The 12,302-nt window shown below is 38.1% G+C and overlaps 1 protein-coding gene across 3 annotated transcripts in view; it reads right to left on the bottom strand.

Moving 5' to 3' along the window:
• Positions 1-4: 4 nt before the first annotated feature.
• The window catches only part of si:dkey-40c11.2 (drebrin-like protein B), a 45,048-nt gene continuing 32,750 nt past the window's right edge, over positions 5-12,302 (bottom strand). For 2 of the 3 annotated variants that reach the window (XM_026931584.3, XM_034299222.2), the window contains 12 exons: positions 7,874-8,011; positions 7,696-7,773; positions 7,394-7,545; positions 6,440-6,494; positions 6,240-6,314; positions 6,057-6,153; positions 5,510-5,977; positions 4,369-4,755; positions 2,937-3,020; positions 1,991-2,100; positions 1,804-1,858; positions 5-1,711 (listed from right to left, as the gene is read on the bottom strand). In XM_026931584.3, coding sequence (XP_026787385.3) covers positions 1,575-1,711; positions 1,804-1,858; positions 1,991-2,100; positions 2,937-3,020; positions 4,369-4,755; positions 5,510-5,977; positions 6,057-6,153; positions 6,240-6,314; positions 6,440-6,494; positions 7,394-7,545; positions 7,696-7,773; positions 7,874-8,011 — 1,836 coding nt within the window. In that variant the 3' untranslated portion in view covers positions 5-1,574. The remainder of the gene's footprint in view (positions 1,712-1,803; positions 1,859-1,990; positions 2,101-2,936; positions 3,021-4,368; positions 4,756-5,509; positions 5,978-6,056; positions 6,154-6,239; positions 6,315-6,439; positions 6,495-7,393; positions 7,546-7,695; positions 7,774-7,873; positions 8,012-12,302) is intronic. The other variant, XM_026931585.3, reaches the window with a different exon arrangement.

Genomic DNA, 12,302 nt, shown 5'->3' with positions numbered 1-12,302 from the left:
TAAATACAAGATATAGATCTTTAATTAATTGATGAAAAAGTAAAAGAGACACAAGAAGCTGTCAGATGGTCAATAGGTACAAAATAGAGTGACATTCTGATGAATCCTTAGATAACAGTATTTGATACAAAAAAGATCCGAAAATGGGTCATGCTGGTAAATTTCATGCTAGAGGAGTTAGTGGATAGGTTTATCATATCGGTGATAAATAATTTACTTATTTTGTTGTATGTGTGGTATTACATCAATGAGCCTGTACTTAATTTGTATCTATTAAAATGTTCGCTCAGCACAAATACAGTATTAAACCATATCACCTTTTTTGACCTCATCAGGTGTTGGTTAGTAAAACAACATCCTCACCTCAGCATTACCCAGAAAATACAGAGTGAAGCAAATGTGGGTGTACATTAGGTTTGTGCGATATAACGATTTTATCATCCCTACATGATATTCCAATGCCATGATATCGGGTGACACTTGTTCCGATTGTATTATATTACCAGACCTATTTGTGCATTTTGCATAGGAGCTTCACACTTTCACATCAGGGTACCCTAGTACAAGTTCTCACTCAAAAGTACACAGAAAAAACAGTCTTGTTTCTCTCCAATAAAATGGGAGATGAGCCGGTTGACATATGAATCTGGAATGATTTGCCGAGGTGTGTCGGAGTCTCTGATATTAACTGACGCCGCTTAGAAGCCCCACCCCTTCTCTTCATCTCTCGCACCCTTGCTTTCTGTCATAGTAAATGGAGAGTATATTGAGTTCATTAATATGAAATAAAATCTATCACTGTATGTTTGACTTAGCTATCATTAGACACGTGTCTTGTTAATATCATATTGCAGAATCACCCAAAAATCCACTACACAGCAGAGTTTCCGCAATTGCCACTGCCGGCAAGCAGCTCCTGACTGCACAGCTGATATTATTCTGCCCTCCTTAAACCTGAAATTGTGGACTATTAAATTGTTTATTTCAATTCTTTAAATTGGTAATTCATGAGCAGGGAAAAATCAATATTGCATAAGCCTAATGTAAATACATATAAATGTGGATCTGCTCAGCAGCACTATAGAAACTTTATAAGTAATACAGGGATCATCCCGATAACAAAAAATAAAATGATACATGCTGTAAATGCAGCTGTAATGAAGGCTTATAGTTTCTATAGCTAACATTATCGTTACAAAGCCATAAACCAGTCAATATCATAACAATGACTGACTTCCGTGTTAGAAACATAACCAAGAGTCAAACATACTGCTGAGCCAAATCATAGGTAATAAAAAATAAACAAAAACAATAACCTGTAGATGGTTCAGAATAACTTCAAGCAACCTGTCTCACTTCACCATACACAAGACCGTTGCCCAAGCACTGATCTCAGATCATTTTGTTGTCTCTTTTGTCCCATTGGTCTCTTAGTACCTTCACTGTGGTACAGCCAGAAGACTTGGAGCCTGTTTTTAGCTCCCTCTGCTGGATACCCCAAAGCTTTTGGTCCCTGAGCGCTGGTACTGAATCTAAAGAGACAAAGAACTGTCTCTGAAAGAAAACTGAAGTCCTTAGATGATCTCTACATAGTTGGAAGGGAAGAGACCTTGGCGGCCATCTTTGCTGAAACCCCTCCACCAGGCTTTGTCCACTGTTTCCACGTCCATGATGATGTCCCCAGGCTCGAAGGAAATCTCTGTGTCATCCTCTGGAAAGCACAGAGTATTCAGAGATCAATATGAGACATGCTGCTTGCATGAATGGTAGTTTGGATTCACTGGAAATGAAAGGACCTCTGACCTGCTTGGTAGTCATAGAGCGCTCGCACACGTAGAAGCGGCCTGTCTGCTGAGGACTGTGGGAAACAAGCACCAGTTATTATACATTAATATCAATATTTATGGGGTTTATGCTTTTAAAAGTAGTGTTTCTGGCATGAAGTTAGTAATTAGTTCAAATTCAAACTGTTTTTTCTTTTCGATTGTACCTCTCCGTTTTCTGCTTCTTCACTTTGGGCGTCTTCTTCCTCATTTTCCTCGCGATTGACTATATAAGTCTCTTGTGTTCTCTGGTCAGAGGAATCATCATATTCCTTGGCTAGATGGAGGATATATAAAGTGCAATCCATAAGCAATTCAACTGTGGTTATGTTTATATGCAAAGATATCAGAATGAATTCATTCCTACAGCAGATTCTGTGCAGTTCACAAATACACTAAACTCAGCTTTCTGTTAAAAATCTGTTTACATGGTACAGACAATCCAAATGTGTTATACACATGTGAAGAGCAGAGTTTCTACCGAGTTCCCCTTATATCGGAATTATGAGATGACAACCTGTTGACTCAGAGCTGTTCATCTCCTCAGACTCGGTAATGTACACAACAGATAAAAAGTCAGAGCTTTCAGAAAAAGCAGAATGTCCATGATCTGCTTTTACAAGTTAGAAGCTCCTAATTACTGTCAGTATATCATGACATGAATGAACTGTGTGTCAGTGTTGTCAGCTTAAGTAATTAATGTTAGCTCACTATTAGTTGCGTGTTCATTGTGTTTCTAAGTCTTAAATTCTCAGTATCATGCACTCCAAATATTATTAAAAACAACAAGAAGAATTTGTGGTCCAAATCATTTCAAAATGTCCCAATTTAACCACAATTATTTTTAAATCTTTTCAAATTTGTAAGTGGAATTTAGCATTTTTTTGTACCAGTGATAACTCAAAGCACATTTATAGACCGTATGCAGACTGGAAAAGTAATTGAATCTAAAGGTTTGTTCTATTCTCATTTATCGTCATCATTTTTGTGCACACCTATCACTCAGATTGGTGAGGAATTACCTGGCATCCACTGTGAAGTTAAAGTACACATTTCATCTTTAATCCGTGGATATTTATCTGTATTGGGGGAACTAAACATGAATCTCATTACCTGTACCATTCTGAGGATATATACCATTTTGGTCTGGCCTTTCTTCTTCAATCACAAAGTTCTTAGTCTCCTCCACACGCACCTCTGCAAACATGAAAAGAGATGATTGAAGACTCAATCACAAACCATGCTGAGGAATATCACTGTACATCTGTCAGAGTATTATTACACCTTTGTCAGAATATCATTTATACTCTTGTCAGAATATCATTATACTCATCTGTGAATATCATTATACTCATCTGCGAATATCATTATACTCATCTGTGAATATCATTATACTCATCTGAGAATATCATTATACACCTGTCAGAATATCATTATACTCATCTGAGAATATCATTATACACCTGTCAGAATATCATTATACTCATCTGAGAATATCATTATACACCTGTCAGAATATCATTATACTCATCTGAGAATATCATTATACACCTGTCAGAATATCATTATACTCCCGTTAGAATATCATTATACTCCCGTCAGAATATCATTATACACCTGTCAGAATATCATTATACCCCCTTCAGAATATCATTATACACCTGTCAGAATATCATTATACCCCCTTCAGAATATCATTATACACCTGTCAGAATATCATTATACTCATCTGAGAATATTATTATACTCCCGTCAGAACATCATTATACACCTGTCAGAATATCATTATACTCATCTGAGAATATCATTATACTCCCGTTAGAATATCATTATACCCCCTTCAGAATATCATTATACACCTGTCAGAATATCATTATACCCCCTTCAGAATATCATTATACACCTGTCAGAATATCATTATACTCATCTGAGAATCTTATTATACTCCCGTCAGAACATCATTATACACCTGTCAGAATATCATTATACACCTGTCAGAATATCATTATACACCTGTCAGAATATCATTATACTCATCTGAGAATATCATTATACTCCCGTTAGAATATCATTATACCCCCTTCAGAATATCATTATACACCTGTCAGAATATCATTATACACCTGTCAGAATATCATTATACACCTGTCAGAATATCATTATACTCATCTGAGAATATCATTATACTCCCGTTAGAATATCATTATACCCCCTTCAGAATATCATTATACACCTGTCAGAATATCATTATACCCCCTTCAGAATATCATTATACACCTGTCAGAATATCATTATACTCATCTGAGAATATTATTATACTCCCGTTAGAATATCATTATACACCTGTCAGAATATCATTATACTCATCTGAGAATATTATTATACTCCCGTTAAAATATCATTATATACCCATCAGAAAATATCATTATACCTCCATCAGAATATCATTAAACTCCTGTCAGAATATCATTATACCTCCATCAGATTATCATCATACTCCTGTCAGAATATCATTATACTCCCATCAGAATATCATTATACTTGCCTGTTTCATCTCTAACATCAACCTCAATCTCTTCCACCAGGGTTGGTTCATCACTGGCTGATGTTTCAGACTCTGGTTGTTCTCCACTTGAACCAAACTCTGCTGTTTCTTCAGCTCCCTCCTGCTCTGGTTCTTCCTCCTCTAGAGTTTCCTCCACCTCAATAAGGGTGGAAACTGCAACGGTTTCTGATCGTGGCATGACAGCCTCCTCTGCTTCAGCTTGATCCTGAGAGCTGAAGGATGTTTCTGTGGGTAGAAGACAGGCGATGCACTCTCCCAATGGTAACTGTGCCTTGTATTCTTCTTCTGGGCCAACTATGATGTTTAACTCTTCCTCTGTATTACTCGGCATGCAGATGTCAATCAGGAGCTCTGAGACAGATTCTTCTAATAATGAAAAGAGTAAATGTTACTTCACACACAGTAGGCTAAGTTTTACACTGAATATCCACAATGCCAATTACTACACCCAGTTGGTTTGTAAATCCATTAATATGATACTGTACTGTACATTCACTAGTGAAAATGCTTGTATTTTGCATTCTTTTCTAATTTAATACAACAATTTTCAGTATGAATTATATTATTGGCAACAACTTGAGTGAAAAGTAGAATCTTTACTAATATTTACATGAAATATTTACATGAATTTCAGAGTTTCTTAGGATTTGGTATGTCCCCTTTTTGCTTTAATGACAGTGTGCACTTGAGCTGGCATGGACTCCACAAGTTTATGGAAAACCTTTTGTATAAAACAGTTAACATGTTCAAAATCACAAATTTGCTTACATTTAAATAGGGACCTAGAAATAGTGCAGAATCTTGAATATTAAATATTCAAGATATTGAAGATTCAATTTCTTTGTTTTAAATATTTCAAAATTCTAAAACCTTCTGTTTATTTCCAATTTTAAATAAAACATCGACAAAGTGGACTCCACTTTTTGTGTGTATGTGTGTGTGGCTTTAAAGTACATTAAAATCAGATTTACAAATAGGCGACTCAGCCATCTTTTCTTTTTCACTATCTGGTGTGCAGTTCATCTTGATGTTTACAGGAAGCTACCTGCTTAGTCATTCACCTGCCCTGATGTGGATTTACAAAGAACCTGTGGACTAAAATTTTTTACTTTGAGCTTACCCTTTAATGGAACTGGGTTCTCAGGCAGGGGTGCAGATGGAGGATCTGGGACAGTAGCAGGTTCCTGCTCACTAACATCTACACTGGAGGATTTAGTCTCAACCACACTTGAAGATTCAGCGACAGCAGAGATCTGGGCAGCAGGAAGATCAGGAAGGGAGGACTGAGGAGGAGGAGCTTTGGAATCTGGCAGGCTGGGCAGAGAGGACATGGGCGGGGCAGAGCACTCAATAGGAGATATAGGAGGAGTCCTCACAGGGTCACGAGGGCTTTGGGGAGATGTTATTGGACGGAAGCCTGGACTGGTCGGGGACATGCAGCGATTGAAGGGGCTAGTTGGTGTGCGAGAGAAAGGGGAGGTGACAGAGGGACTGAGTGGAGAAGTGGGACCACTACTGGCGCTGGCTTTCTCGAAGATGAAGGCGGTGTCTGTCAAACTGCGCTGGTAACGACGGAATGGAGGTTTGCCTGGATATTTAACAACAAGAAAAACTGATTGTGTTATGCTGCACTTAATGATATGGATGGCTGCTTCTATAACACTTACCTGTGCGTGGCGATACAGGGCTGGTGGAGCTTTGTGACAGTTGCCTGAAAAACTCCCGTGGGTTCATGGAGCGCTGGGAAATGAGGGCCGCTGCCTCCTAGAGGTCACAAGAGGAATGATTAACAGCTGTGAAAGTTTTACCTTTTCAAACATGATCAACATGTGAATCCGTAAAACACTTACGGCTGCTTTCTCTATGGACTCGCTGCGTCTGAGGCGAGCCCTCATCTCCTCTTCATGCTCTCTCTGCTGCACTGCCTGTCCATCATTAATATTCATCATGACAATGATCAAATTACATACTGAAGAGTTATAACTCTCTAGTAGTGAAATCGTGACCTTGTTTTTAAACAGCATATAAAATCACTTCCTTTATTACTCACCCATCGAGCCTTCTCCTTTCTTCTAGTTTCTTCCTGACGTTTGGCATCCAATCTCCTGGAAAAACAACAATACCAAACATTGTATTTGTCATCTTCCATGTCCCGCTGCTCAGTTTTTTAGCTGTTCTCACATGCTGACTAAGTTCTTCAAAGTCTATTGTTAGATCAGTATATAGAACATACTTTTAAGTGAAATCATACAAGAGAGTTTTGTTAATTTACAGTTTTATTCTTGCGTTAGAATTCAGTGCTACCAAAAAAACTGTGCTTTTTAAAGCACAGTTACAGTATAGTGACCATTACAGTTTCGTTAAAAATGTTCTACACATTATCAGACACAAGTCGTCCCCTTCAGTCCTGTGGTGCATGATGGGATAGGTTAGTGCAAAAACTTCTATTTATCAGCTCTTGTGAGCACAGTAGTGAAGTAAAGCAATTAAGCAATGGATTTAAAACTGGACATGGCCTTAAAGTGGGCATGGCCTAAACTGAAAAAAAAAAAAACCAAAACAATTTTTAAATAAATATGAACCCTGTCACTATGCTCCAAGGAAACACTGGAAAAAAGTTTAGGACCGAGTTAGAGCTAGAGCTGTGCATTCAACTTTTTTAAAATCTTGCTCAGTCTTTCTCTGTCTTCATATCTGACTCATTTCTGGAAAGCGTTCTTAAGGAAAGAAAAGTGCACCTCCTATTCATATCTGTATTAGTAGCTGTTTAGAACACATTATGTGTTGATTCTGAATAATGTATGTGTATTCGGTTACATCCCTAAAGCGCACGAGACAGTTATGGGTTACAGTTACTAAAGGTGTTGAAGGTGATAATGAAGAAACACTGGTTAAACACACTAAACAGTCTTGGTGATATAAATAATAATATTAATAATAATAATAATAATAATAATAATGTATGTGTATCAATAATATTTGTGCCCATGGAAGTGCTTGTCACCTTTGCTCCTCGATCTTCTGCAGTTTTTCATTCATCTTTCTGTCTCTCTCCTCTGCCTCTTTCTTTTCCTGCAGAACTCTTTCTCTCTCTCGGCGTCTCCTGTCCTCTGCAGCCTTCCTCTTCTCCTCCTCCTTCCTTTCCTCTTCCTCACGCTGAGACACAGGAGGCAGGTGGGGGAGTATTAATAATCTCAACTTTAATAGAGCACTACTGCAGTATAAATTTTAACTAGATTCGTTTACCCATGTGTTTGATTATGTTTCAGATTGCAGAGATATACTAGAGAGTTTGAAAGTCTGCACCTCTGCACGTGCCCAGAAGGTGTCTCTGTTAATCCATCTCATCTCCATGGCAGCATTCGTCTTCCTGTAGTTTGTTCCCTGCGAACAGTAAAAGCACAGCCCGGGTGTCTTACTCATTTCAATGGCACATCTTTAGCAAGTTTTAAAGGTTCGAGTGTTATCAAGCATGGTCTGTTACCACTGTCTCTTCTTTCTCTGTTGGTCTTGAGTTTCTTCTAAATCTCTCCATTGGTGGTCGAACTTTTGCCAGAATAGCTGCCATCTTTTCCTCAGTCAACTCATCTTTATTAGAGGCACTGATAAATGCATGGGCTTCCTATGAGACAGGGTGAGTTGAAAAAAATAATAAATCAGCTCACTTACATTAACTTAAAATGTTTTACAGGAGTATATTAGGTGAGGAATAAAACACTACAGGGCGTGCTGTTATAGGAAAATAATCAACGGCAGGGTGGTGTGATACGGCCCAATACGAATTATTGATTGTTTTCCAATAACAGCACAAGTGTTTTATTCATCTTGTACCACAGAAATCCACCAACTATTACAATTTTTAATCTATTAATGAAAGACACATTTTTCTTAACCATTTACAGTTACATTTAATGTGGTGAAATGTCCTCAAAACAAATTAGTTCCTGTTATTACTCATGCTATAGCAGCTATAAACAGGCATTCCCTCATCAGCCTCTCTTTTTTCTCTTTTTTGAATATAAAAAGACAAAAAAATTGCAGCTTGTGATGCTACAGAGAAACTGCTATGAAGTGCTGACACACACAAAACCCCTTCCATAAATGGTAAACAAATATCTACTTATAGAAAGCTTCACCATATCAACGATTATACATTTTTATTTGTTACACAACAACATGTTTTTTATCCATTTATTGTTAGCCACATTAATATAAACCTGTGATTTGAATTACAGAAACAGAAAATGAATCAACACCTTCTGATCAGAATCCAATCAGAATCGAGAACTCAACTAGGACTGTGGTATAAGTGTGTATATTATATCAGGAGTATATTATATATAATATATCAAACTGCTTGTCACAGCATTTGCTCACTGATTCCTCACATAACTGCCAACCTCATCTACCTCTACTGATAATTCACAGTTCATCTCTCCAGTACCAAACACTACATAACTTCAGCTTCAACATCACATACCAAGAAACAAAGAAGAAGAAATTTTGCTGATGTTCACCTGTACATGTTTGCTTTCACAAAGTTTCCTGGCAAGATTAGGAAACATGCTCTGAGCACACTCCAAAGATCACTACATTCATCCACCCACAGGGAGTCTGTTTTTGCCAGAAAGCACAAAATCTCTGTTTGCTTTCCACAAACTTTTCTTATACTTACATTAGAACCCAATGTATTTGCATTGGCTTTCCTGGGCTGGGCTCAAAGAAAAGTGTGAAATCTCACGCCAGTGATTACAGACAGAGTGCTCACCTCTGCTCAGTAGCAGTTGGAAACATTTAAATGTTTATATATATATATATATATATATATATATATATATATATATATATATATTTCAGTGAGGGCTGACTGTCATATTAGTTGGGAGACTAAAATTTAAAATGCCAGCTCGGCAACAAAACAATTAGTGTTGAGCAATGTGATACATCATGAGGTCTAATCCATAGTATAATAAGGATGAGTTGGGCTAGAGGGAAATCAGGCCCAGTCTCACTTCTTTATACCATTCTGTGTATATTTCTTATGACCACTGGTGGTGCTATTGTGCTTGGTTCCACAAAAATTCAAAATAATTCACCTTAAAATATTTGTTACCACAAAATAATCTGATGTAAATGCCAAAAATGAAACCTTGTCTTTTTTTTTTTTTTTCCCAATTTTCTCCGCTGCCAATTCCCACCCACCAGCCAGCTCTGCCAGCTCCCAGCTGGGGAGAGAGAAGGCTAACACGCACTTTCTCTAAGACATGTGGTGCCAGCCAACCAGATCTTTTCAAACTGGTGCTTATGCTGTATAACAAAGCAGCTTAACATTATTGGAAGAAAGCATTATCCGCCCTCTTCCACATTCATGAGCTCCAAGATGCCCATGATTGGCTAATGACAGGGGACAGAGAGTAAGCCATTCCTCCCACCCAGAGAGCTCGACTAATTTTTGCTCCCTTGACTCGCAGATATGGATGACTGTGGCATCATCAGGATTTGAACTCGTGATCTCAAACTGCTCCCAAAAACTTCTTTACGTCCATTTAATTCTGTGCTAGTACACTGGAGTGAGAAAAATACAACAAAAAAGCAAACTTAAGTGTAAACAGCACCTCACAGAGAAAGATGTGTGGGTGTGTGTTTGTGTGTGCTGAGAACTGGCTGTATTTAGAGAAAATGAGATATGAAACAGGATAGTTTTAACTCAGTGACCACACTGGTGCAGAACAGCTCCCATCACACCTCACACAAACACACACTTCAGATCTTCCGCAGACTGTCACACTAAATTCAGAAGCACTTCAGGCATGGAGAGGAGGAGGAGGAGCATGTGAGTGTTCTGGATGAAATCTCATCTGTTTGTGGACAGTGACAAATGGTGAAAGTTATTAAGAACTAGAACTCGAACAAATCCGTGTCTGATCCTCTGCCAAAACTTTGCTTCTGGGGTTACAAGTGTGAAGCCACTTGTACTGTATATTTAACAGAAACATGAAGTCCAGACACAAATCAACTTTAAATCAAACAATGCTACTATTTTTTGGACTCTTCTTAGAAACTATAGTTTGCAGAATGCAGAATGCAGTATTCACTAAATGCAGATATATGCTTAATGGAAAAATATTGACCTATTAGGTTACTAAGGTTAACAAGGTTACTATTATATGAATTAGATTCTGCAAACTGGTCCTTGAGTGCATTCATACATTATTAGTAAACATTTTTAGTTATTCACAACCAGTGCGCATATATATATATATATATATATATATATATATATATATATATATATATATATATTGTACACATAAAGCTCTGCAGATGGAATAATCTGACTTGGAGGACAGGGGTACGAAAAGGGGGCATGAAAAATAAAGGGCTGTGGGTGTGCCTCAGAGCCTTACGTCACCGTCAGTGTTGGCCGTGGTTCAAGGCCTGCAAAAACCACAGTTTCAGAAAGGATTAGTGCACTGTGCAGTGCTAGCAAGCACAGGCTGCTTCTTCCACACCCACCTCTTTCTTCATGTCTGTAAATCTCTTATCCTTCCCACAGTGAAAGCTCCAAGGAGAGCACGAACAAGTCGAGACTGATGCATTAGCCTGTCTTATCAAGTGTAATACTTAATTTGAACATATGAAGTAAAAGTGTTCCCCGCTCTCTCTCCTCCACTCCTTTTTTCTTTCTTATTCATCCCTCTTTCAAAATAGGATGAGGGCGGATGACTGTGTTATTACTTGCCTAGATAATAGCGTTTAGCCTGTTGAGATACAGCAACGCCCCCAAGGCACAGCTCGACAGAGCTAACAGAGTCATAATAACAATGTCAAAGTCAGCACTACTAATGTAACAACTTTCCCTAGGGTCACATGTGGATGAGTAAATTTTATATGTATACAACAAACTGCTCCCAGATCAGTTAACAGAGATATACTGTACCTTCATCCAAAACTATAATCTTGCAATCCCATTTGTCTATGCTTGGGCTTCCCAAACCATTTAATAACACGGACCACACCTTGGGAGTGGAGTGGTTTTACAGAGCGAATGTTTTGCTCACTACTGTTTTAAAAATGTGAGTACAATTCAGTACACGTGAGATTTCAACCCATGCAGCCTACCACTCTGACTTAGGCTACATTTATATTCCCAAGTTGAAGTGATACAAATTTGGTTTTCTGCCATAGTCTGACGGTGTGGACACAAAAATTCTTTGTAAATGAAACCTGAGCCACTTTCACATGCAGTCCTAAATCAGGTACATATCCGACATGAGAACGTTCAGATTGGAATTCACAGAAACTGAGTAATGCATTGAAACAATTTCCCAAGAAATCGATGTGCGCATACAGGGCGTGTTGTAGGACAAGTGATATGGGTCACTTGCAGTTATGAATGTAAACCTTCGAGATAGACAGATCCGATCTGAGCAGTAAAATCAGAATTGTGCAAAGAAGCTTGTAATGTGAATGTAGCTTTATTTTTTTGAAAATTTTATTTATTGAAATTCATATACTAAAACTATTTCACTATCCACTATTTCGGCCTATATCTCTCTACTTCATGCGTAAAACATCAGAATTCTCTACTCAGTCCAGCTTTTCATACAACAGGGGAAAAAGAGCACACTGATGAAAACACATCACACACATTTTGCTTCTGTAACCAAAGTTAACAAATTTTAGACCTGTTGGCCAAAGCTGATACAATATTCGCATTACAAACGCTAAAGTTTTGAGCTTTTTTAACTCAGAGGCAGGTGGGCGTGTACTAATCTCAGGCACACTTGTGATGGTTTCTTGAGGTTGAGTCCACTCGCTGCTCAGGCCGGGGCACTTCCTGCCTGCAGCCACTTATTGAAAATGAATAGCAGACGAGTGACTCTTAACTCCTGTTAACATTGGAGCTTATT

Source organism: Pangasianodon hypophthalmus, chromosome 24, assembly GCF_027358585.1.
Source record: "Pangasianodon hypophthalmus isolate fPanHyp1 chromosome 24, fPanHyp1.pri, whole genome shotgun sequence".
NCBI lineage: Eukaryota > Metazoa > Chordata > Actinopteri > Siluriformes > Pangasiidae > Pangasianodon > Pangasianodon hypophthalmus.
Note: the sequence above shows the minus strand (reverse complement) of the source record. Positions and strands in the feature narration are given on the sequence as shown.